Source organism: Eleutherodactylus coqui, chromosome 2, assembly GCF_035609145.1.
Source record: "Eleutherodactylus coqui strain aEleCoq1 chromosome 2, aEleCoq1.hap1, whole genome shotgun sequence".
NCBI lineage: Eukaryota > Metazoa > Chordata > Amphibia > Anura > Eleutherodactylidae > Eleutherodactylus > Eleutherodactylus coqui.
This window is the reverse complement of record NC_089838.1, coordinates 175,646,802-175,673,896: the sequence shown is the minus strand read 5'-3', so window position 1 is coordinate 175,673,896 and position 27,095 is coordinate 175,646,802. Positions and strand designations below refer to the sequence as shown.

Below are 27,095 nucleotides of genomic sequence, written 5' to 3'. Positions count from 1 at the left end.
AAACAGATTTTTGAGCTACACTGTCACTACATATTAGTCTAACAGACTAACAAAATTAAACTTCAATATTTTATTAGTGAAAAAGTAACAACAATTATGAACATTTATGAAACTAAATAAACTTCTTCCCTCGAGTCGTTGCTAAGTGGAACAGTGTGTTCTCCCCAGATGGCCTTACTGCAGGAGTGGCATGAGAACAGTCATCCTGTGCTTCTAGTACGGACAAGATGCCCACCTTGGGTTTGTTTGCTGTGCTTGAGAAGTACTTGCTACAATACTTTCCATTTTCAAAATATCTTTGATACTTACTTTAATATCCCTCCTCAAAGTCACAGTATGAAACTGACCACGGCTCAGTGAGAGTATCTGTGAGACTAATGTTTACATTCACCACGTCCAAAAACCCACCTTGCCAATGCCACGATGAATATACAGATTACACAGCTCCTGGAGTGGCTGCCCTCAAGATCTGCTCTGAGGACTTAACATACTGTGAGAATGTCTGCAGGTTAACACTAGTTCTGTTATCCCAGGGAACCTTTGTGATATGAATATTTTATAAAGAACACTTACAACAATTATCTCCATGGGAATTGGAACTGGCAATTTCTTTTTAAAATGATCATTAATTTTCTTGGCCCCGAGCAGCAATATCATGCAGATAACCCCAATAATCAACGTAGCAATGTTGGTTGCTGTGATATTGGACAATACAGCAATTAAACTCTGAAACAAACAAAGAGACATTAAAAATCCACAGATTCTGACCAGTCTAGAAATATGGTGAAGGTTCTATTCTTAGGAATTCCATTTTATGTTGCATTCTGATACAAAAATATTTCTATAAATTTTAAGCCTTATTTGAAAGGGAACAAAATTTTAACCCTTTCCAATCCACTTTGTATCCTGGTTTTCCTAGGGGGGCTTACTCTTTTTCTGCCGTTATACAATGGCGCTCTATGCTGGCTAAAGCCAGTACTGCATGAGGTGACATGTTGGATAGGCTCCGACAGCAGAGAGGCTGGCAATATACAGTAAGAGAACCCCGACGGACGTCTTCCAAGATCAAAGCTGTACAGCCTTAAATCATAATGTCTTAAGACGTCAGATAGTGGATTGGGAAGGGTTAAAAAGGTAATTGTATTTACCATTCTAACTTCTAATGTACAGTAATCAGTCAGTACTAACCCCAATGCTGAATGTATTCACCAGGTGGGATTTATATCCAAACTACAACAGATGTCAATATCATAGGCTGCAACTATTAGTGGTTGTTAGCAGAATATACCGATAGCACAACATATCACGGAGTAGAAGATAAAATACAACTTACATATATGACTGCTAGAGGTCCGCTGTATCTATTAATTTTAATTCCCAAGAGGTATTTCAGCTGCGAGGTGAAGACGTGAACTGCTGCTGCTGTTGTGAATCCTCGTACCAAAGGTTCAGTCAGGTAGATGGCTACAAAGCCAAACCTAAGTATGCCTAGGCACAGCTTGTAACAACACATAACACATCAGTACATGGTCTATATAGTCACGGTCACATTTTCTGTGATTTAAGGATACACACCATGTTTAAATAGTTCAACTTATTATGCAATAATCCAAAATCCTTTTGCTACCAGAATTTATAAAACACCATTAAATACTTGGGAGTGTCTCATGAAGGCAACCCCTGTCTATATATACACTATTCGGGTATATGGATTTCATTCAGGCCCAGACTGGGACTCCTCTCTACATGGCAGACCAGAGCGCTGCTCTTCTATGCATTACATTGATGGCCATTCATCTAAGATGGGCACAATGTAATATTGGCATCTGCAGCTACCCTTTGCAAAAATCAGCGGTCTGCTGGAGGTTCAGGGAATTGGACTCTGACCGCTGCAGCAGTGCCAAACTGAGTCATTGAAAGTGAATGGGTTAAAAGTGGTTGTGGGAGACTAAAATATTTAAGATCTAATGCCAATGCAGATAGGTGATCAACAGTGATCCTACTCCTGGGAAACCCCTTTAAAAAGGGAAATCTGTCAGCTTAAAAATGCTGTCCATTCTGCAGGCACCATGTTATAGAGTAGGAGGGGCTGAGCAGATTGATACATAGTATTATGGGAAAAGATTCAGTACAACTTGTATTTTATACATTTAACCCTTTCCTCATTCTAAGCTGAACGGTCCAATGGGCGGTCCTATGGTGATGGACAGCTACCCCTGCATGTACTGTCATTCCCTGTTTCTACAGCTAGTTCAAGTTGACAGATTCCCGTTAAGTTCTAACACGTTTTTATAATACTAAAGCATTGTTAACAAGCACAAATTTTACATTAGATACCCAGGTTTTATTTCCAAAACAAAAATGAATAGCATCAGTCATCAGATGAATTGCATTAATGTATTAGATACCCTCCTCCCCATGTCATGCCACACAGTATATAATGGGTAGTGTACACCTATCAGTTATAACATTACCACCACTGACTGGTGCAAATGTAATGAAATAATCAGATTTATGTCAAGAGGGCAGATATATTAAGCCACAAGTGAACAGCCAGTTCTAGTAAACTTTAAATAGGGGCAAGCCGAAAGGACTGTTTGTGACTTTGACATGGGCCAAATCGCTACAGCTAGACGGCTGGGTCAGAGCATCTTTGAAACGGCAATTCTTGCAGGGTGTTTCTAGAATTCAATACCTGTAAAAGGTGATCAAAGGAAGGACAACTGGTGAACTGGTAATAAGGTTATAGGTGTGCAAGGCTCACTGGAGCGCATAAGAAGCACAAGTCAGCCCGCCTGATCCAATCCCATATAAAAGATACTGTAGCACAAACGGCAGAAAGGAGTTAAGGCTGGCTATAAAAGAAAATGTGCATTACAGCTTGCTGTGCATGGGGCAGCATGATCAGACTACTGTTCACCACTAAAATGGTCTACAATGGGCACAAGCATTAAAACTGGACTACAAAGCAATGTAAGAAGGTGGCCTGGTCTTAGGAATCATGGTTTCTTTTAACTCATATGGAAGATTGCATGTGTTGGTGTGCACATGTCCCTGGGAAAAAAGAAAAAAAAAGGTTTGATACCACGTTAGCCAGTAGAACAATGTGCGTTATTGTTATGTTAATATATTATGATACATTTTAATGGCCAACAACAACAACAAAAAGAATAGATGTTGATGGTGTTGACAACTTAAAGGGGTATTCCAGCGATTCAAAGTGAAAGTCATATTCTTCATAAGGCGAGAACAAGTAATTTTACAATACAAGGTTAGAACTCATTTTACAAAGCTGCAGAGATATTGCTTTGTGCCTTGATATTCTGTAATGACACAGATTGTACAGCTGTGAATGTGCACTCATTAGTAACTGGCAGTGGGGCATTGTTGGAGATGTACTCTTTGTACTCAACAGTGGCCACTTTAAATAACAATGTGGAACTCTTAAGCTGGCTGGAAAGCAGGGGTGGCACAGGTAAAAAAAAAAAAAGTACTGGAGTTTAGTTTGACAATTAGATGGATGCTTGAAATAATGGCAGTGAGTGGAAACATTAGGGGAAGTTTCACCCAGTCTCCAGAATACCCCTCTAAGTTTGGGTCTACTTTGGCCTCTTCATCAGGATACCAAAATATCTGAAGAAGCACAAATGCACTACAGGTCTCTGAACGAATATTAATTCCAGGGCTCTTGTACACTGGTGAAAGCAATATCGGGCTGTGAATCACAGCTCGATATCGCTCTTGCAATCCTTCTGAAAAGCCCTGGATGCGAGGCGTTTTTGCAGGGAAACAGCCTCGCATCACAGCAGGGCCGAAGGAATCTCCTGCGTGGCTGTCACAGCCGTGGCAGGAGATAGCGATCTTCTCCCATTGACTTCAATGGGGCCGGCGGTAGCCCCATCACATCAGAGGATCACTGGAGGAATCCCCTGCTGCAGCTGTTACAGCTGTAGCAGGGGGATCGTGATGTTCTTCCATGGTTTTCAATGGGGCTGGCGGCAGTAGCTCCGGCCCCATTGAAATCAATAGGAGAAGATCGCAATCCTCTGCCACTGCTGTGGCAAGGGATTCCTTCATCCCCGCGGGGAGTTTCATCATCACTGAACACTGTGTTCTGTGATGAGGGGACTCCCTGCGGGGATGAAGGAATCCCCTGCCACTGCTGTCACAGTAGTGGCAGAGGATCGCAAAGCTCTCCTATTCTGCAATTTGGTTATTTTCTTTAAATGCAATCCAATCAAACATTTATATACTATACATTATGTGTGTTTCTTCAGATATATTTTGTTATACCAGCCTGATAGAGGCCCAAGTAGCCTTCAAAAGCTTGCACTATTACATTTTTTTGGTTGTTAGACATTAACAGGTATCATTATCATCATGATTTTATTTCTCTTCCTTAGAACAATAACTTTTTCCATGGGGAAGAGATGGCACCAGAATGAACTATGGGAAGAAGACAAGCTGGTGGAGGCATGTTATGCTCATCCTCGGAACCTTCAGTCCTGTCATTTGTGCGTGACTTTGACTTACAGCACCTACCTAAATATTGTTGCACACCATGTACACTCCTTTATGTAAACAGTACTCCCTATTAGTAGTGGCCTTTTCAGCAGGATGATGCATTCTGCCACAAGCAAAAATTGCTCAGGAATCGTTTTAGAAGCAGGGCAAAGAGCTCAAGGTGATGACTTGGCCTCCAAAGTTCCTTCAGATTGAGATCTGAGGAATATCTGTGGGATGTGCTGAAAGAACTTGTCTAAGCTATCAAGGCCCACCTGACAACTTACAGGACCTAAAGGATCTGCCACTATTGTCCAAGTTGAAAAATGTAAGACTATGCACATGGGCAGGAGGAACGGATGTCACAAATATTCGCTTAATGGGGTACCACTAGGGAAAAGTGATATGGAAAAGGATCTGGGGGTATTAGTGGATAATAGACTAAACTGGAGTAACCAGTGCCAGTCCACTGCTGCAAAGGCAAATAAAGTCTTGGGGTGCATCAAAAGAGGTATAGGGGCGAAGGACGAGAACATTATCCTTCCATTATATAAGGCACTTGTCAGACCTCACATGGAATACTGCGTACAATTCTGGACACCGGTGCTCAGGAAAGATGTCACAGTGCTTGAGGGGGTTCAAAGAAGGGCAACTAAACTAATACATGGAATGACGGGACTGGAATACCCGGAGAGGTTATCAATATTGGGACTATTTACTCTAGAAAAAAGAAGGTTAAGAGGCGACCAAATAACCATGTATAAGTACATGAGGGGACAACACATGGATCTCTCCCGCGATCTGTTTACACCCAGGACCACGACGGTAACAAGAGGACATCCGCTACGATTAGAGGAAAGTAGGTTTCATCACCAACACAGAAAGGGGTTCTTTACTGTAAGAGCAGTTAGACTGTGGAACTCTCTACCGGAGGAAGTGGTGATGGCAAAATCCATAGAGGAGTTTAAAAGGGGACTTGATGTCTTTCTGGAGAAGGATATTACAGGATATAAATATTAGGTTAAGTGTCAATCCTGGTATATAGGCAGGTAGGAACTATTAGGGGTTGATCCAGGGAACAGTCTGATTGCCATTAGGGAGTCGGGAAGGAATTTTTCCCCCAAAAGGGCTAATTGGCTTCTGGCCTTGGGGTTTTTTGCCTTCCTCTGGATCAACACAGTAGGATAGACAGGCTGGACTAGATGGACAATGTCTTCATTCGGCCTTACATACTATGTTACTATGTTACTAAGTACCAGATAGCACAGGACACCTGATGGCTTGTGGAGGTGATGCCTTGCAGGGTCAGCACAATAGTAGGTAGCTGGTTTTAATGTTGTGACTGATGGGTGTACAGCTCAGATACAGGAGCACAGAAAAAGTACCTGAATTAGACCAGAAAGCAAAGTGATGGCCACAGCTACTCTCACTCGCATTGCATCCCTTTCACCAATCTTCTGCAAGAGCTCTGTGCCGTTCGTGACATTGGCTTGCACTATGTCAAACATTTCATCTGGGGCCATTCGAAGCGCTACTCCACCAATCATCAGGCTGATAACAGCAAATGTACCTGGAATGGAGCACATTCATCTTCATCAAGTCTTATTGATTTTTCAAGTGAGAAAAGCAAAACAATGAAAACATTTAATAAGTTCAAAACTGAATAGAAACAAGAAGATGGTGCAGTTTGTGGTGCCTCCTTTATATCAGCCTCAGCTGGACAGGAAATCGAAAAGCACATTGAGGCACATTAACCCTCTTGTGCCAGAATTCTACAAAATATTGCGGTTTAGGTGCAAGTGCCAAAATTGCAACTTTTGAGGATTTAGGCTGGGCCCCGACATAGTTTTAAGAAGTGGGCAAAGCCTATCATTAGGGACACAGCCCGTCAGATATACAATAATTTATGCCAGAAATGGAGTTAAGTTATAGCCGTAACCTAAACAAACCTGAATGGGTTGCATAAGCTCTGCATAGTCACACGCATCCATGGAGTTCATCAGGGGCTGTATGCAAGTATTACGTAGTAAATTAGAGCATGCCGCGGTTTTTGGTTTTTTTTCACATGCATATCAACATGCAGTGTCCACACGCTGGTGTGCATGGAAGAATGAAAGTCCATCGACTTTCACTGCCTGCATTCACAGCATGTCACGCATGCGTAATACTCCATCCCCTGTACTTTATAGGATGATGCATTGCCAGGGTGCCTGGGAAATATGCAAATAAGGCCTTAGTCACACGGGCGTAAATACGCGCGTATATACGCGCGTAAAAAAAAACGCATGACCATGTCCATTGCCTCCAATATGTTCTATCTTTTGTAGGTGCGTTTTTACGCGCGTATTTACGCCCGTGTGACTAAGGCCTAAGGGAGATGGAACAATACCTCTGCAGCCCCACCTATTGGAAGGCAGCATTCCTGCACATCAATGTCAGACCCTTTATACAGGCCTTTATAACAATGATTGGGAATTGAAAACCAAAAGCCAGAAAACAAATTGTTGTTATAAAGACAGACTAGTATAAAACGGTCTGACATTGATTTGAAAGAATACCGCCTTCCAATAGGTGGCGCTGCAGAGGTATTGTTCCATCTCCTTTATTTGCAGTGTGAGGGATGAGAACTGAAGTCCCTCCATCTTGTCTTTTCATAATCACAGTTAATGGACAATACTAACATGATTTTGACTAACACACTCACATGATGACCTCAGCACACTATAAAAATACTAACCTTCTGACCATGACCACTATGCAGCCGGCATCCTGCTTACTGTACTTTGATTTCAGGTGAAACTCAATCATATGCAGTTTCACCTCAAATACTGTAATCTCTAAAAAATATATGGGAAATTCCAGATTGTCGAGAATACACGTACGCTTTTTGGCATAAAGCCTTCATATCTTTGGAATGGTATATAAACTAGAGGTTCCGCAAATAAAATCAGAAACTTCTTGCACACAGCCTGTTGCCGTGTCGCATTGATTTCTCCAAGCCGGCTTAATACTTTGCTAATTTGGCAATTGGTAACATATTGGAAGAAAACCCTTAGCTTTTCGTCGACAGCCCCTACAATTAGACACATAGTGGAAGGGAAGCCCTCTTTGTGCATTTGTGTTAACAAATGTCATATCACGGTTATTGGACATTTAACCAAAAAGAAGTTGGCGTGCTTTTCGGTAAAAACCCCTGTTGTATGCCCTATTGCACTAATCAATTTAACTCTGTCTTAAATAGCACAGTAGGATCACTCTCATGTTTGACGTAAGCTTAAAGGAGATGTCCCGCGCCGAAACGGGGTTTTTTTTTTTTAAACCCCCCCCCCCCCCGTTCGGCGCGAGACAACCCCGATGCAGGGGTTAAAAAAACCACCCGCACAGCGCTTACCTGAATCCCGGCGGTCCGGCGTCTTCATACTCACCTGCTGAAGATGGCCGCCGGGATCCTCTGTCTTCATGGACCGCAGGGCTTCTGTGCGGTCCATTGCCGATTCCAGCCTCCTGATTGGCTGGAACCGGCACGTGACGGGGCGGAGCTACACGGAGCCCCATTCAGAAAAGAAGAAGACCCGGACTGCGCAAGCGCGGCTAATTTGGCCATCGGAGGGCGAAAATTAGTCGGCACCATGGAGACGAGGACGCCAGCAACGGAGCAGGTAAGTATAAAACTTTTTATAACTTCTGTATGGCTCATAATTAATGCACAATGTACATTACAAAGTGCATTATTATGGCCATGCAGAAGTGTATAGACCCACTTGCTGCCTCGGGACATCTCCTTTAAGTACACAACATGTTTTCATTCTGTATCCTATGAACTTCCTTGTTTAATACTGCAATCCCACCACCCTTGTTTGCTCAATGAATTATGTCGACATCAGAATGTGAAAGTTCCTCAAGATTAAGAGGATCAGCATGTACGGAATAAGGGCTTAGTCACATGAGATATGAGTTTTGTGCAGTGCGAACGAATATGAAGTCCTTTCTCTTGAATCGATTCATTCACACGCGCGATTTAGGCCACGCCGAGTGTTTTCAACGGGACAATGAAAGCCACCACATGGCGCTCGCATGTTTTCAATTGAAGTCAGTCAACTTTCATGCGAACAAGGATCGCAATTTCACAGAAGTAATGCATATTTTTCAAATAAAATTTAAAAAAAAGCACTTTGCATCGCCGTGAGAAACGCACATTGGCAAGCATGAGGTTAGGCAGAGTTTCTAGGCCCGATATCGCACTCACCCATGTAAATCTGGCCTAATAATGAGGATTTTTTACGACTAAAGGCATAAGCAAACAAACTTTGAGATTGAAGATTCAGCTTACTAGCAGTATCATGCCAGTTTGCAGAAGTACACCATGCCAATACATCCTTTAACGTACGGGGGAATGGGAGGGATGGAGCATAGCACCACAAATCTTTTGGATTTTTTTTTTCTTTCAGCACATGCATCAAATTTTTTAAAGAAAAAATGGTTACCACTTTGAAGTATATATGACTTTTAATTATTATTTATTTGTTTCAGGGCAGTGAGACATCAGAAAAATGCTATATTGGGATTTGTTGATTTATTTTTTGCAGAATTTACCGTACTGGACAAATGTAATATTTCACAGCATGTGTTATGGATGTGGCAGTACCACTTAATGTAGGGTTTTAAAAAAAAAATTTTTGTTTTTATTTATTCAATGCAGCCTTGTGTAAGGGGAAAAGTTTTTATAATTTTTTTAATGTAAAAACTTTTAGATTCCACAGTCAGCAATGACTGCAGCATCTACAGGGGTAAATGATGTAAAGGAGTGAATAGATGAAAGTCATCATCATTTCACTCCTTTTCTGAAGAAAACCCCTTTTGAGACAATCAGAGAGCAAATATGCTGAGTGATATGGGGGTGATAACACGAACACAAATTCATGTCAAGCTTCATCTGGGGCAGGGAGATACACAGGAGAATCACTGATCTTTTCTGTTTCAGCTGGCCTTCTCTCCCCCTTCCTCTGCTCTGCACACATTGACTGAAACCAACAGCTATAAATTCAGTATTCACGACTAAACTTCAAAAGGCTGTAGCTCCAAATCTGTGAGGGCTACAGACATGCTTTTTGTGTCATTTTAAAGTCATGAATCTAAGCTTTAAAATGACATCAAATAGCTGATCCTGATAGAACCGGAGCTGCAAGCATTTAAAGTAGAACAAGCAGTTTGTCCTAAACTGTAACAGCTTTTTCCCTTAGAGCGAACAGAGCTCATCCTAAACTGCTTGGTGGAAGGCTTAGGGTTTAAATAAAAACTATGAGCAAATATTACATTATTAGACTATGCATGCTAGGTTTTCCTTATTTTCCATTTGTATTTCTCACTTTTTATGGTATTTTTGACTTTTTTGTAAAGGTAGGTCACACAATACCTCACATGACTTCTTGCCTTTGATGTGTCTTGTGCGACTCCCCTTTTGATGTTCATTGATTGCAAGTAATTATTTAAGCCATTATGTATAGGGAGGGTCATGAAAAATTAGCCTGGTACCCACACTATTTGTTGTATATAGTAACTAATCGCAGCACAGCTTTCATTTTACTTCAGCAGTATAAAAAATTAAAGCCGAACTGCAATTGGTTGCTATGGGCAAAGACTTTAATTTTAGCAGTTTTTATAAAAGTGTTGTGCTGGGCTACTTTCCTATGGCCCACCCTGAACTTTCACATCTTCGACTTCATTAAAGGAGATGTCCCGCGCCGAAACGGGTTTTTTTTTTTTTTTTAACCCCCCCCCCCGTTCGGCGCGAGACAACCCCGATGCAGGGGTTAAAAAAACCACCCGCACAGCGCTTACCTGAATCCCGGCGGTCCGGCGTCTTCATACTCACCTGCTGAAGATGGCCGCCGGGATCTTCTACCTTCGTGGACCGCAGCTCTTCTGTGCGGTCCACTGCCGATTCCAGCCTCCTGATTGGCTGGAATCGGCACGTGACGGGGCGGAGCTACACGGAGCCGCTCTCTGGCACGAGCGGCTCCATAGAAGACTGCTGAAGACCCGGACTGCGCAAGCGCGGCTAATTTGGCCATCGGAGGCCAAAAATTAGTCGGCTCCATGGAGACGAGGACGCTAGCAACGGAGCAGGTAAGTATAAAACTTTTTATAACTTCTGTATGGCTCATAATTAATGCACAATGTATATTACAAAGTGCATTATTATGGCCATACAGAAGTGTATAGACCCACTTGCTGCCTCGGGACAACCCCTTTAAGTCAATTAAAATATAATTTGCAGACAGAACATGAGGAACAACACGATTTTGGGCCATTATATAACTTCTATCCTGCATTTATCACCAGCTTTCCCATCAGCAGGGGGTGTGTGCTTTACACTGGCTGCTGTGATGTCACTTATCCACAGCATACAGTACATACTGTAGACAAGAGACCCTGTGTGTGCAGCTCCTCTCTCTTGTCACTCCTCTCTCTATAGAGGTCTATGGGCAGCTCTGACTTCATGACTAAGTTGATCAGTGTTGGCTCTTTCAAGATGGATTTTAGCAGTAAATTGAATGGGAGTAGAAAGGAAAAAGTAAAAAGGATTTTTCTGTGATAATAGATATATTACATTTTTTAAAATATACATTACTTTTTAAATCTCCGCTTGCACTATTAATGTAAAGTTTGTTGAAACAACAATGTTCATTTTAATATTCATTGTGGAAAGCTGCATGACAAAAGCTCCCACCAATGGCTACCATTACTGGACTTCAGCCATCATATGTAACTGGTGTAGGAGACCAAGAGAGATAAATATATAGTAAAACAGCACAACAGAATAGTTGTTGCACAAGCGGACAGTTCAAGCAACTTTGAATTTTTTTTAGTTTTGTTTGATTTTTAGAGAGAAACTCCCTTTCATAAAAGTGGAGAACATGTACAACTGTTGCTCATTTGCTAAGTGCCACTAAGATAATGAAGAACTAAAATATTAGCAAATTCAAGAGATCACATTTTTACAACCAAGAAAAATACCATAATCAATGATTTCCTGCCCTGCAGCTGTTGTATCATTATCTTAATAAGGAAGGTGGAACCTTCTAGCTGCTCTCCGTAAGAAGAAACCGTTATCTTAATGAGGTTAAGGATTAACCATGTTATTTGAGGCTATCTTTATTACATATACATTATATACACAGTCAAGTCACATTATTATGACCACCTCCTACTTTTGACGTCAGCAGCGTGTAGCCCATGAAGGAAGTGATGTATTGTGGGCTGGCTTGGTGGGTATATAAATCTGCTCACATATCACTAGTTGTGCTTATGGGTAAAAGGCGCGAAGCAGCGCACCGTGAAATGAACCAGGGGGCTATCATACGTGTGTCTAGAACAGCGGCTCAGCAAACCCTTCTGTGTATGAGGCTCCAGAGCAGACAGACGTCACTGCATCTATGCTAACAAAGGTGCGTCGGAAGAAAAGGCTTCAATGTGCGCAGCAGTACTGGAAATGGACTACAGCTGATTAGAAAAGGTTGGTCTTTTCCGATGCGTCACATTTTCTTCTTTATCGAACAGATGGATGTTGACGTGTCAGTCGAGAAACATGAGAACAAAACACCCTGCAGCACTGGAGGAACACAAGCTGGTGGCGGCAGCGTTACGGGCTGGGAATTTTTTTTTTGTGGCATTCTCTGGGCCCGCTCATCCATGTGGAAGGCACTCTGAATCGATTTGGTTGTAAATCCATCCTTGCAGATCACACACACCCATACATGCTGTGTCTTCTCTGGGACAGATGGAATCTTCCAGCAAGACATCGCGACAGGTCACATGGCTAGAAATGTCCAACAGCGGTTGGAAGAGCACGACCAAGACTGCCAAGTACTTCCCTGGCCCCCCTATTCCTCATACTTGAATCCAATTGAGCATCAGTGGGACGGCCTCGATCATCATATTCGCTCTATAGATCCTCCCCCAGGAAGCCTCCAGTAACTGTGGGATGCACTGTAGTCGGCATGACTCCAGATACCCGAGACCACCTACCTGCACCTTACTGAGTCACTCCCAGCCCATCTAACTGCTGTCCGTGCGGCACATAGTAGTTACTCTGGATACTAGCTGGTGGTCAAAATAATGTGAGTAGACTGTATATATTTTACCATATACACGCACTTAGCCTGATGTGCTGCAGTTTGTCCTCAGTACACTGCCCTCATGTGTACGTATTATGTAACTACATGCTGTGCCTCCCCCTCACTCATCATCACCATAGCATCTACAGGATGGGCCACAGAAAATTACCCCATCACCGCACACTTTTTAAAGCTGTTTAAAAGAAAATCTGTGTTGCCCATAGCAACCAATCACAGCACAGCTTTCATTTTACCTCACCAGTATAAGGGCTGTTTCACAAGAAGGTAAATACGCCACGTAGTACGCAGTGAATAGAACCCGCTTTCAATTTGTTCATTCACATTTGCGTATTCTCATGCAATTTTCAGTCGTGTGGGAAAAATTCAGTATGTCCTATTTTGGTGTGTATTACACGTGTGAAGAAAAAAAAACAACACAAAATAAGCAAAAACATGCAGGGAATCGTTGTATTCAATATTCACAGACCGAAATACACCATGTGGCTGTGTGAATTAACATTAAGAAATTAAAGCGGAGCGGCGATTGGTTGCTATGGGCACAAAGACATGTTCATTTAGACAGCGTTCATAACTATCTGGTGCCAGGCTAAATTTTCTGTGGCCCATCCTACCGGTATACAACGAACTTCAGGAAATGTTTTTAATTAGTTCTGCTGAGAAGCAAAGCCACTGAAGGCTTTTGGAAAATTCCACCGGTGTCTACATAAGTAGGACAACACGCAAAGGGCCCTCCACGGGGTCTGATCATTTGACCTTAGAAACAGACTTGCAATCTCCCTCTGCCACACACAAGTTCTGGTGCCCGCCTGCAGAGAAGCATATGCCATGTACTGTAGGTCATTAACCAATGTGATGCAAAGGCTGCATTAAGCTTACATATAGGAAAAGAGTGGGAACCCAAGTACACGAATTATTACATGCATTACCTATTGATATGTGTCTTGATGTACCAAAGAAGGTGTACAGGAACACTGGATAAAATGAAGAATATAATCCAAACACCGGTGGTACAGCTGCCAGCAGGGCATAGGCTAAACCTGAAAAACAATAACCAGATTTTACTTCTGTGAAGTACAAAAAAGGCAGGTGCACGGGAGCGAGTATGTGCGGGGACGAGTGTCAGGCATCGTTTGCCTGATACTCGTCCCATCTAAATGGGCCTTTAGTATACAATGAATTTGCCAGCCAGGTTGATCTGTCTGCTGAAGGCTTAGAACAATGTATTTACTCTCGTTAATCAATTTACTGGTTACCTGTGAAATACTGTAGGTTGTTGCTAAATACAGGTTATAATTAAAGGGCCACTCCAGTGATTTTCTTAATTGCATTATATAACTATCCTCTCAGTATATAAAACTAAGCTAATGTTACACTGGTTAGTTATTTTTGTCCGAAACTCCCATTCTTTTTCCTCAGATGGTTATGTGATCTCAATTCTGACCAGCTCAGGTGTACTTGGGGTTATGTCTTCATTTTCTAGTCGGTTTCTCAGTTTGTGTGATGCTGTTACATGGCACAAACAGGCACTCCTGTCACAGTTACTGAGGATGATCACACAGTTATAACAGAGGAGATCTCAGCTCATCCTCCTGACTGTATACTTACGGTCTGTAGCTTATATAGGAGAATACAGAAGGTAATGATCATTAAAAACTGCCCCTCAAGCGGGCCTCAGCTAAAGCATCATGGGATAGATGTGAAAAAAAAAAAAGTAAAAAAATCTCACGGTCAAGATGGAGACCTCCAGAATGTGACAGGCATTAATATGAGGGGAGCAAGGAGAAAAAAATGTTTCTCTGCAGGAGAGGACCTTTAAGTATATGACTTTTGCAATTGCTGTGCAACTGAATATGATGTAGAAAAGAAGTGGACTCCAATGTCACATTTCTGAAAACCTTCACAAATGTACAACAGCGGTACCAGTTGTGAAGTGCCCATACACGTTACTCGGAGTTGTTGAAAATCGATTTCAATTAAAACAATTGTTTAGAGTGAAATTTAACCAAGTGTGGCCAACTTCCTTCCAGATAATGATGTTGTGTCAGCAATTAACTGAAATGATTATTTTTGTCTAATTGTTGGACAAAAGATCTGTCATCTGTCAGATTTGAAAGAATGTTTCCAGAAATATCACCATTGCTCGGTGTTAGTGAAGACATGCGGCCAGTTGGATCTACTGTAATATAAAATGTGTATGGCTGCATCATCTAAAGGATTGCTCAATAAAAGATTATTTACCTAACAGGTGTTCAACCTTCAACCTACTTGTAACGAGTACCGTCACCTGTACATAGAAATATGAACAATCTTCCAGACGTGTGGGCGATATTGTTGTGTGCACTAGTAGTAAACAAGCTGTAATCAGCAATCACTTCACATGAGCAGGCCTCAATGGGGCTCATCAACCAGATTACCACACTTTCAAATGTAGCTGTCCGTTCCCCTAGTCATCGTGTCCAGCTGCATGAGCGGCGGCCATCAGCTGAAACTAAAGCTGTCGGCAATTACACAATACTCCTGCTGCGACACTGCAGGAAATATACAGTGCTCAGTCTAATGTGTCACCGTGTCAATACCTTATCCCAGAGCTGCGCTTCAATTTTATTAATACATGAAAGGGAACCTGTCACCTCCCAACAGCACCATAAACTAAAGACCCATTTACACTGATAGATGATCGCTTAAAAGTCTCTCAAATAATAGTTTGAGTGACAGTTTTAAGCGATCATCTTTGCATACTTTATAGCAGCTAATTAGCTACTATAGAGCTATGCAGACGGAGTGGGAAACAGCCATGGTCACTAACAGAACAATACAGCTGCTTTGTATATGCAAAAAGCTGTAGTGCTCTCTGTGCTTACAGCCTGTGCCCCACTGTGAATTTACAGCAGGACACAGGCACAGAGAATCTTATCAGTGCAGCTGGCTGATAACAGCCTGCTCCGCTGATAACAGCTGATTGCTCAATTCAATTTCGTGCACGAAAACTACACAATGTTCCTGCATTTAGACAGAACTAGAATCGCTCAAAAGACGGCTTTGAGCGATTCTCGTTGTGTCTAAAAGGGCTTTATGTTATGCGACTGTTAGAGGAGGCGACAGGAAGCTGGGGATGTATTTCTTCTTTTTTCAAATACTTGCCCATGCTGTCACATGGTGAAGTCCAAGCATGGCACAGAAGTCTGACTCTTCTCCCATTACCATGTGCGCACTCTCCCATAGACAGCAATCCGAAAAGAGACAGAATATTAGTGCCGCGCAGCCTTTACTGGGTGACTGTGCTAGTTTGGGAGAGTGGGCAAGTACTGCACATGAGGGCTGTGCGCCGGGGCTTTCGCACGCGTCTGCAGTGAAAAAGAAAGAAGATCTGGATGGGACACAGGAGACCTGCACCGGACAGCTAATTATGTGTTCTTAGCCGTGGGCAGGGTGCGATTCCCCTGCAGGCTCCCACATACGGCATCTGACCCGCCCAAGGACATGAGGTCTTACAGCAACATAACTCAGTTTATGGTACTGTTGGGAGGCAAGAGGATCCCCTTAAGACAAATAATCCTTCATGATGTTCATATGCCATCAACTATGTAGCATCATATAATACTTTTTTAATACTAATTTTTCAGTTTTCATGATACTAGCAAGTCAGTGACTAGCAACATTCTTGTTCATATTTAAGGATTGAAACTCGGTCCTGATCATTGCTGACACAAGTGTAGATCAAGCAAAGATCAGAAATATTGGGAGAAACTGAGACAAAAGGAAGAAGTCAAAAATGGTGCAAGTGAAAAGTGGACAGGTTGCCCATAAGCAACTAATTCAACTGCCTTTATTATCAAAATGACCATTAATAATAAGGGTCTCAAATCTGCTAAGTTACTAAAGCACAAAAGTTCAAAGTTTATTAGAAAGGTTCAAGATTTTTCTAAAAGTGTGGTACTATGTTAGCCAGTTCAAAAATATCTTACTGACCTCACCAAGAGAAACAATGTAACAGTCTTCTATGTCTGATACCTTGTAATCGCTAACTGAATTAAACAGGTATAACATTATGGTATTACAGAATCTCTATTATCGAGAGCAATAAGATTTCTTCACTACATAAAGGGAAACAAACTTTATTCACATAAAACCAGAAATTAGAAAAGTCCAAAACTGACTATTGTTCCCTAACACAGGCATGTAGGCATATCTGGATGTTCTCAAGACAGAAACGTGATCTTAGAAGTCATGAAGCAGACAGACATTTTTATGGCCTTCCCATAATAAGGATACAATGAATTTAAGCAGCCAATCCTTTTGTTCTCCGAGAGATAAGCCAGAACCAGAGCCGTCCGGCTGCAGCGCAACTCCCTAAAACACAAACTTTCAGCTGAGCCGAACGTTCATGTATAGGGAGTAAGCTGGTGGAAACCGCTGTCAGAGGAACGATCATTTGTCCGAGAGTTGTGGAAGGTATGTGGGCACCATGAACGGTCCTTTATAGCTCCATACAACAAATACTGACCTTGAGGTAACTGCATGACTCCTGTACTCAGTCCTGATATTAGGTCTCCTAAAAGGTACTCCTTTACAGGATAACGTGGTAGCCATTTCAAAATTGGAAGAAAGCTGTATAGTTGAGCTTTACCTTTTTTCGCAGAACATCTGTAAAACAAGATACAAGTACAGCGAGTATAACATGCCGTGTTGTGCGGATAAAGCCTAGCAGAGCTTTTCTATTTTAGTGAATTCCGGAGGAACTATGGCGGCCACTTACAGGGATGGTAGAAATAGTGTGTTTGACTGCCAGTAGTGTGGTCAACTATGCTATTCTTTCTGGCACAAATGTCAGGAATCAATGGAATCCTGCTCCCGCAGAAGCCTTATTGGTCTGTACGCCTAGGGCGATGTCTGACTTTCAGACAGAATGTACACCGTATCGCGCTATGAATGGCCATCGGATATAGATTCTGCACTCAGATTGTGGACTGCCGAGACACAGCATTTTCAACAGACTGACGGAGGGCCGTGTTTACAGCAGAGTGTTCCTGCATACCATTATGGATGTAATTAGGTCCCTGAAAGGCACACACTCAACCTTTAGTAGAATCAATCACCACAGTGAATCTATGGCACAAGATTGTGTGTACTTACTGTATTTATGGGCCTATTAAAGCGGTTTAAAAGTTAGACCGTAATAAAATGCACCAGATTTATCACAGTAGCATTGCTGAATGAAAATCTGGAGAATTTTAAGATTGTCTAATTTAAAGGCGTATTCTTGGTTTGAAGCAAATTTTCAAAAATTCCAGATATGAAAAGGTGTTTGCGCCATGTTTATGTACAGCTGGCTATGGGTATACGGTCTGCAGCCTTTACCTTCTTATTCCCTCCTCATTTCGGAGGTTTCCTCACATCACTATTTTCCAAGATGGCTGCTGCATCCCTGCCAATATGCAGCTTGAAATTACAGTTACCACAACTTCCCTTCAGCCCATGTCCCCACTAAGCACTGCCTGCTATTGGTCAGCAATCCGCTCCCGAGAGATGAATAGAACAACCTCCTACTGAGCAAGCCCAACCTATAGCGCTGGAATGTCTGCGGGTCGTATCCATGGCAACCTGGGAATAAACACTTCTAAAGCGCCAGGAGAAGCCGATGGCTTATAGAGCTTCAGGCAAAACCCGAAGCAGAACCACATTGTAAACTTTAATAACACTTGATAATTTGACAGAAACTTTGCCTCACCGGAATACCCCTTTAAGTTTAGGCCACCTATTAGTTGGCTTGTTTACATCAAAAATCGTTGCAAACGGTTTTTACAATTCGCTGCAATTTTTAGCGCAATGTAGGCCACTCCCCTTTTTATACAAGTCAGAAAAACTGTCCAAAAATGTCTAACACCATATAATAAGACATCTTCTGGTATAATTTCTGTCAGAAAACTGTCATATTTTGACTATTAAATAAGCCCCAGTGTGATGTTAAAGTTCCACCTGCTCTTGTTACACTCCAGGATAGGTTCCCCACAGGCTGCAGATGGCGGCCATCTTGTTTATTTCCTAGACAACTCTAGAAGGTCGATGAATCGTAGCCAGTGTACTGCTCCAATGGATGACACATGTACACGTTGTAGATTAGGTATAAATACTAACCTGCAAGATTGTGCTACTTTATGGAGAAAGGATGTAGACTCTTTCTTCCTCAGATGTAAGCGTTCTTGCAAGTATTCCTGGGTGTATATGGGCCGGTCCACACAATACTTCTGTCTCTGGCACAGACATTCATCTTCCCCTGAAGCTAGTTCCATATCACATTTCACGTCCTTGTTAGGTTTCTGAAGGTCACTGCAGAAAGACATCAAATTTAGTCAGTAACACATAAAAAGCATCAATCCAAAACAGAGAGGTGGACCCCCTGGTGGCGAGTCTTGTGCCAAGAGACGCAGCAGCACCCTGTGGGCGTGAGGTAAAGGCCTGCCTCTCCCGCTCACTCTGTAGGCCTGCGGCAGGTCCAAGAGACACGTCTGCGTATCACAGAAACGTATTCCCAAGTAAACCCACACAGGACTTCACTGAATGAATGAAGTCAGATGTGAAAACCCGTGGCATTTCCAAGTCTACAATCTGATGCAGACTTCTTCCGCTGCGGGAGAATGAGATTTGCTAAAACCCTATTCACAAAATTGGGGGTGTACTTTTGCTGTGAAATTCTGTGTGCATTCCACAACCAAATGTGGAGGAAGTTCGGAAGCTGCGAAGATCTCCAAATCACACTGTGTGTATAGGGTAGGCCGAGTCCGGCGGCCATTTTACATACATGCACAAGGGACTCTAAATGGGACGAACTACAGGTGCAATATTGCAAAAAGGAATAGACCCGGTATGTTAAAGGGGTTCTGTCCTTAAAAAATTAAATAAATTCTATACTCCCCTATTCCTCCCCAGGCAGTCTACTTACCTCCTCATCTCCTGTCTCCTGCAGTCCCCCGGGTCAGCTCACCTCCAGCTGGCTGTTTCTTCTGCTTCCTGTGAGATTACGTACATTCACAGGCATTCTCCTTCCTGCCCGGCAATGTACATTACATCACTAGTTCACAGCCTGGCAGGGAGTGCCGAGCTATTGCAGAGACTGGGCATGTGCGCCGTCTCTGCAATATATCAGCATTCCTTCCTAGCTGGTGACCGCTACGTCACAGGAATATGACCTTCACTGACCTGCAGGAAGGAGAATGTGAGGAATGCAGGCTTTATAACAAGAAGAGGTTCCGTCCAGCTTGCAGCAAGCCGATAGGGGGGACTGGAGAAGATCAGCGAGGAGAAGATGCAGTAAGGAGTCTGCCTGGGGAGGAATAAGCGAGTACAGAATAATTTTTTTTATTTGTGACAAAGCCCTTTTAACTATACATTCTACATGTATATGATTTTTTCTGTGAACCAGAGGCTCGTTTTAAGGTGCTTTTAGACGTAATGATCGTACAGCACTTGGGAAAAGTGTGTATAATCTATGCTTACTGGTCAAATACTAAGAGCGATACCCCAGGATTTCAACAAGTTCACGAAAAAATTTACTACGCTATTACATGTTCCAGTTTCTGCACGTCAAGTACGTATAAAGGGAATTTCCATTTTGTTACAGTTCTACTTGCACTGTTTAACATCCTACAAAATATATACCTACCGTGTATATTATATCACCTACATAACATTCATGGGGATAACAACATCTTATGCTCACAGAAGGCTGGAAAAGCACTAAATACGTTCCCTTCAGTCTGTACTGACATTAAACCTGAAGATGTGAGCTACTAGAATCAGAAATAAAGGTGACACTATCGGAAGGGAAGTCGCATGTGACAAAGCAGTCATGACAACTCATCAAGAACAGGAAGTCTGGTCACGAGCTCCTCGCTTGCTCAGGATGACTTGTTTCCTGCCATAAAAGCCTTATTGCTAGCTAATGTAAACATGTTCCTCCAATTGTCTCCGGGACGTCACTATGAAATCTTCCTGAATGGAACAACCACCCTTTGGAGCTAGGAAAGGCCCGGTGCATGAAGAGAAGTGCAGTAGAGGTATCAGCTGCCTTTTCCAGACTTCCCGTAATATCATCACACAGGGGCCATGTAATATACTAGAGGATCTCTTGCTGCTCTCCGCTGCAGGAATATAATGCCGGCCCCACTCAGCGAAGGACGCCCAGCTGAAGAGACCCGCTGCCATGTTCACATGCTACATCTTTGCTGGGTCCTGGCAGAAGCCACAAGGGAATGGGGTATTTTATGTCCTCATCCTCTGGAAAACCCCACCTCTAGGGCAAATCCATACCGTGTAGCTATAGCCAACGTGTGATAATTTGCCCAGGAGAAAGAACAAGCAGTCCAGGACTATCCCCATGAATGCAGGGGAGGCTAGATGTATTATAGCAGAACACAGAAACCTTATGGCAAGAGTACCCTTAGCAGAACCTGGGCCCGTAGTTAGTGGATAAGCGCAAGAAGAAATTTACATGGCCTCCATTGTACAAAGCTTTAATAGGGCACTCACAGGTGTATGGGAGCCCTACTGTACCTCCAAAAAGTCTTGGATTTCATATATGGGTTTTGTTTTGTAAGATTCCATACGAGATGCAATATTACATGGTGGTCAATCACGGACGGCACAAACAGGCTTGAGGTATCAATAAGTGTACCCACTGAAGGCAAAACATGGCGGTATTATCTTATAGATATGCTGCTCCGATATATAGGGAGAACATTTATTTTCTTATGGGAGGGCGGCACATTTTGATGGTCTCAGGGTTTGTGCTCCTGACCTTATAAGACCATAGCAATGCTGCATTAGTGGGTCATTTAAGGATACCAGTAATGCAGCTTAAAATGACAAACGGCGCAGAGGGGGAGTGCGGCACTGAATAGTGAAACCCCCTTAGGTTAGGTACACATATTTTCGGGCCGTGAGCTGTCCATGTAGTTCCACAAACGGCACAAGCCTCCATTAGAGTTTACTCATGAGCTTGAAGAAGACCACAGCCAGTGGTCGAAACGTTGCTTTCTTCTATGTGAAGGTAATAAAGTTGCACCTTTTTATGATGTAAAGGAACTTTTCTGACTCCCTGCATGCTGCTCATGAACTCTGTACTGCATTACTGCTGTGAGTTTTTCCACTCTGGACCCTTGATGTGAGCGTGCATTTATATATTGCTTCCCAGATACTGGTGTTTGGAGGTGCTGCTGACAATATTGATATTTTGTTGAGCACACAGACTTGTCCCCTTGTGCTAGCCGATGCCAGCTGTCTCTGGGACGCAACCTGTAGTTGTGATTAGTGTGCATCTATAGCTTTAGGCCGGTGTCACACTGTCAGTCGCACTTACATGTGCATTCGCACCCATATTTTAGCAATGAACACTGCATATGTGCTCTTTACTGTACTTTTTGCACGTGCAAATCGTACGCATTTGCGTGTGCAAAGACAGAGAGGAATAAAAAAAAAAACACGTAACCATGCTCCCATCCATTAAAATAGGCAATTAGTGTAATTAATTCAATATATGCCCTTCCCCTGCGCAAATGCACAGGAAAATAGAGCATGCTGCGTACGTTCTAGTCACTGTGTATTGAACGCGCACATTTTTACAGCTGTAGTCCTGTTTGGTTCACGGGACATCACAAGAGCTGCAGCCAATAGCAAAGCTCAGCGATCAATCACCGAGCTCTGTTATTGGCTGCAGCCCCTGTGACATCCCATAAAGCAGGCGGGACTGCAGCGGAGGACTGAGCGCTGTTGCAGAACCCAGTGGGATCGGGGAGTATATCGCTGCATGGGGAAGGAGTTGTCTAGAGCTCTTACAACGCCTTCACATTATACCATGGGGATGTTCACACATACTCCATGAAGGGAACCTGTCCCCAGCTTGAAGCAGATGAAGCCAATACCAAATATGGAGCAATACATTACTGAGCATTCCAAGGGTTGTGATACTACAGCAGCAAATGTCCTCAAACCTCGTAAAACTGAGGGGTAAATCCTGAGGATAGGTCACCAAGAGTAAGTGCCCAGAAAAACCATTTAATCATTCCCACACTGTATGTAAATTAATGCCAAATGTTACAGTGGGCGAGCCCAGAGCATCTCCGCAGCCCACAGTGCGCTCTACAACATCCACGGTCCCAGCCAAATCTGCAGCACACATCCATTTTACCCTATAATGAGCAAAATTGAGCAGTGGCGCAGCACAGATTCCCAGATTTGGACAGAACTGTGGACGACGTATAGTGAAAGAGAATGGTTGGGGATTAGAGAGAACTTCGGGTTTAGATTTAGTGCTGAATTGATTAATTCATTCACACGACTGTATGCATAAGACGCTGCGTGGGTTGCACAGAGTTTTATTGGTCTGTGTGAGGGCTTACAAGTTGTCCCTCACCGTAAATGGCAGCGAATGCAATGCGCATGACAGCGTAACTCACAGTGGGGCTGCGTATGTATCGGCGCCCATATGCAATGTATTGCATATGGACAGGGGTGAGTGATACATGGTGAAATAGAGCATGCTGAGATCTTTTTCATGCAGTCTTTACACGCTAATGTGAACAGATTAATGAAAGTCCATGTACTTTCATCGACTCCATTCACTGCGCATCACGTGCATAATACACGCCAAAATCATGGTCATGTGAATGAGCCCTAATCCTCGGTCTAACAGAACCCCTGAACAGTCTGTAATTTACTGTTCCCCATTTAGCACTGGCTTCACACACCCGGCCGGAGATCGGCTAAAGGTTCGGTTGCAGGAGTTGCTTCCACAATTGATGGAAAACTGCAGCCTCTGTCCGAAAACTAAAGCTGCCATCTGATTGATTGCTTTTCTTCTGCTCCAGCTGTAACAAGCCTCTTCCAATGTTGGCAGTTGTGCTGAAGTCCACGATTATGGACTGTGCTGCAGTGCTTACTGCTGCTCCCGGACTGACCTCAGCTCATCTCCCAGAAGTTTCCAATTAAAAAAAATTTTTAAAAGTCGGAAATCTTTCAGCCCCCCTTTATTTTTATCCTACACCACATTCCATGACATCCCGCTGGACAGCGCTTCAGTAATACTAGATCTCCAAGCCATGGATGGGATTTAATAAAAACAATCTGGCTGTTGCGTTTTTTTAAAATGAAAACCCACAGCATCATGTGTGAATCAGGCCCTACTTACAGCGCGTTCACGGCGATAAATGCTCAACTGCAAGTTGTATACAATTGTGTGCCAATATAGCTGGATATGTCTGTAAAGGACTTTAGTATAGAAAACAGGTAGAAGTACATGTACATTTCCGCAGTATTACAGCATGGCGGCATGTACGCTTCTATACTGTCAGAAACCATGCAGATATCAAACCTTTCATGAAAAGGACACTCGTAGCATGATTGGCCCATACTAAGCAAACTAATCCCTCAGAGGCAGTGCGAGGGGTGACCAGAGATGAATGCCCACGGACGCATTTCTACAGTGTTTCCTGCAGCGGAAATCCATGCATAAATTCCGCAGCTATGGGGTTCTGTTCAACCTAATAGCCTTCTGCCTGCCAATGCTCACATGCAGAATTCTACCGCGGATTTCCACAGCGGGAAATAAATCGTGGCATGTTCTATTTGTCGCGGATTTACGCTGCGGGAGGTCTCCATTAATATAGCATTAATGGAGAACACGGAATTCCGCTATCACCAGCAGGCACTTTTGTTTTTAATTGCGGTCCTCCTGCGGCGTAAATCTACCGGCGTATCCCATGACGCTTGTGGGCATAGAGGTCTGTGTGAACGGGACAACAGCCGCCCAACTATTACTCCTGTGCTTACACAGGGGCAATAACCATTCAAGTGAATGGAGGCGGAGCGGCCGGGGGTCCAACCAGCCTCCATTCACTGTACAACGAAGTCACTCAGAACATAGAGCAGCTCCTGTTTACACCGGAGAGGGGCGCTTGGCTTTTGGTTCCACTAAGCGATTTCTAGCTCAGTGCCCTGTCGGCGGCCTCATGCGCTGGGGTGATTACTGCCCAAATTTGCAGAAAGGATAATCACTCCAGTAAACTACCCATAGAGAAAAACAAACAAACACACACACAGCCGCTTATACCCCCTATAGGTCCTTACTGGCCGACTACCCATGCTGTGTGCACAGGACTGGGAGGACACCGGAGCTTCGCAGCTGTAGGTCAAATGGACAATTTCAACATAGTAAACAAGCGCAGGTCAGCGCGCCGCAACCCAAAGTCATCTGTAACAGCTTATCTGGGAAGATCCTGAAAGGTAAGTGCCCGTCCTGGCATGTTCACCAGCTGCACCGCGGCCGAGCGCCAACATAGCTTCTCTGTATAAGGGCTGTCCGTCTCTCGGTTCCATTTTTGAGGAAAGGAACTTATTAAAACGGAATAGATTGATCCGTATTTTCCCCATTAATTTCAATTTAAAAATCTCTCACTTTGCTTCCATCCTATTCAGTTTATGTTTTTCTAATTGAACAAATAACGCAGTCCGCAGCGCTGGTTGTTCAATTAAAAATATAAAATGAAAGCTTCCAGTTTTTGTTTTAATGTGGAAAAACTGGGTCAGCTTGTTACAACTTTAATTCTGCTTCTTTGCTAAAATAAAAAAATAAAATAAAATGAAAGAGATGGAAACCCAAATGGAGCCTTAAACGCAGGTGTGAATGTGCCGTAAGTAGGGCCGTCCTTTACTGTGCTCTCGGGAATGGAAGTACATATTTGGTAGAATGTATTCTGGATGGCAGAAATAATCTCATTCTGTATAATATTAGGGATTGTGTAGAAATGGTGTCAGCGGTGGACGGAGCTCTATAAATGGCGCATATACTCACTAGATATCTACCATCTTCCAACATGGCTGACAACACCTTATGAGGACGTGAATAATGGGGCGACCAATTCATAAAACAGTGAAGGGGCACATAAGTGCTGACAGCGGGCAGTGAACCCACAGAAAGTCGTGGACAGCCAGGGCACTTTTTTCCAGCATACGTGGGGAAAAAAAATAGATGCGCCCGTGATTTTCCTGCGTCTGCTGGTACTCGAGCGGGTCATTATCACCGGTTTACAGCGCCCCGTAATCGCTGGTAATGCACTCTTATCGGGATCTGACCTATAAACACGCCGCACATATCCTTATCGCTCAGGATGGCTTCCGATGTGTCCATAAAAAAGGCTGGCCACCTGTGATGTTTGGATAAGTTGTCCAGCAAAATTGCAGCTGGCAGCCCCCTGGCAGCGGCTGCTACTAGTGGGGGCATGGGAGCCATTCTCATACACAGGGCACAGCCGTGAGACATCTTTGCAGTAAATGGTCTGATGATGGGAGATGCACTGACTAGTGTCACCGCTCACCTCCCTGCCGAGGGATGGCAGAGCCCGGGGTGCTTGCAGGTGACTTACCTCGGGGAGCTTCTTCGCAGCAATGTCCTCCAGGAGTTACAATATAGCAGCAGCGCTCCCACTTGTGACTTGGACAACTATCTGCTCCTTGAAATGTGAGACGCTGATGATAGGGTACCAGTACGCCTGTGTAACTGGCAGACCCCTCCGAGGGATGACGGGTATTGTAGTCCTCTGCTTGTGAAAGAAGGCAGTGCGGGCAGGCAGCAGAACTACAATGCCCATAATGCACTGCTGTGGAGTTAAAGGTTAGCCTGGGAGCAACACACAGGTCCCGCCCTCGTCTCTAGTGTGCTATATAGGGGAGTGCGGGTAGCTGTGTCATCATAGTGACAGGGTGGCTGAGGATGTGGGAACCGTTAGGTGCTTAGCTGTTAGAAATCCTCCATCCTATTACAGGTGATTTATTTACGCAGAAGCTTTTGTCACCTCCTAAAAAGTGTCATTAAAGAAGAAGTAGATGGAGAAGATGACAATTTTGTTTGCTGAGTTGGGATGCAAGGAAATAATACTAAGGGCTCACTCACATGAGCGAATGGTCATTGCGTATTACATGTGCAATAGTAATATCCAATAGACTGTCATTGTGCCGTTTACACGATGCGCACAAAAATAAAATCTGCAGCATGTGCTATCTTGGCACGTATTACGCACATATACAAGATAGTGCTATGAGGACTGAACGTATGCATACTTGCGTCATACTCCTACGTGCAATAAACACGCGCATTATACATTCACACACGTGAGGCCTCGGTGTTGGAGGTTCCATTTAGAACCCCCGTAGCAGATAGGACAACAGCGCAGCAAGCAGCACTAGTTCGTCCTGTAAATTCCAGCAAAATGCTGGACTGCTCGCTGGAAATTGAACGGACCGCATTATAGTGTCCATTCCGCGCCGTTCGGTTTATTTATGCAAATCAGAAAGGTGGAAAAATAGCTCCACAGCGCCATCAAATGGAGGGCAGCATTCCTTCAATTCAAAGGTTCTCAGTGACTGGGAATATTAAACCACGCCAATCAGAAAGATGGAAAAATA

General features: G+C 43.4%; 1 protein-coding gene across 1 annotated transcript in view; it reads right to left on the bottom strand.

Annotated features, from left to right (window-relative positions):
• The window catches only part of SLC26A5 (solute carrier family 26 member 5), a 62,826-nt gene extending 36,726 nt beyond the window's left edge, over window positions 1–26,100 (bottom strand). Inside the window, exons 1-7 of the mRNA XM_066589904.1 lie at window positions 26,057–26,100; window positions 18,777–18,968; window positions 17,146–17,285; window positions 13,568–13,678; window positions 5,889–6,073; window positions 1,334–1,498; window positions 574–726 (exon numbers count right to left, since the gene is read on the bottom strand). Of these exons, the coding sequence (XP_066446001.1) occupies window positions 574–726; window positions 1,334–1,498; window positions 5,889–6,073; window positions 13,568–13,678; window positions 17,146–17,285; window positions 18,777–18,931 (909 nt within the window). The 5' untranslated portion in view covers window positions 18,932–18,968; window positions 26,057–26,100. The remainder of the gene's footprint in view (window positions 1–573; window positions 727–1,333; window positions 1,499–5,888; window positions 6,074–13,567; window positions 13,679–17,145; window positions 17,286–18,776; window positions 18,969–26,056) is intronic.
• Window positions 26,101–27,095: the final 995 nt, after the last annotated feature.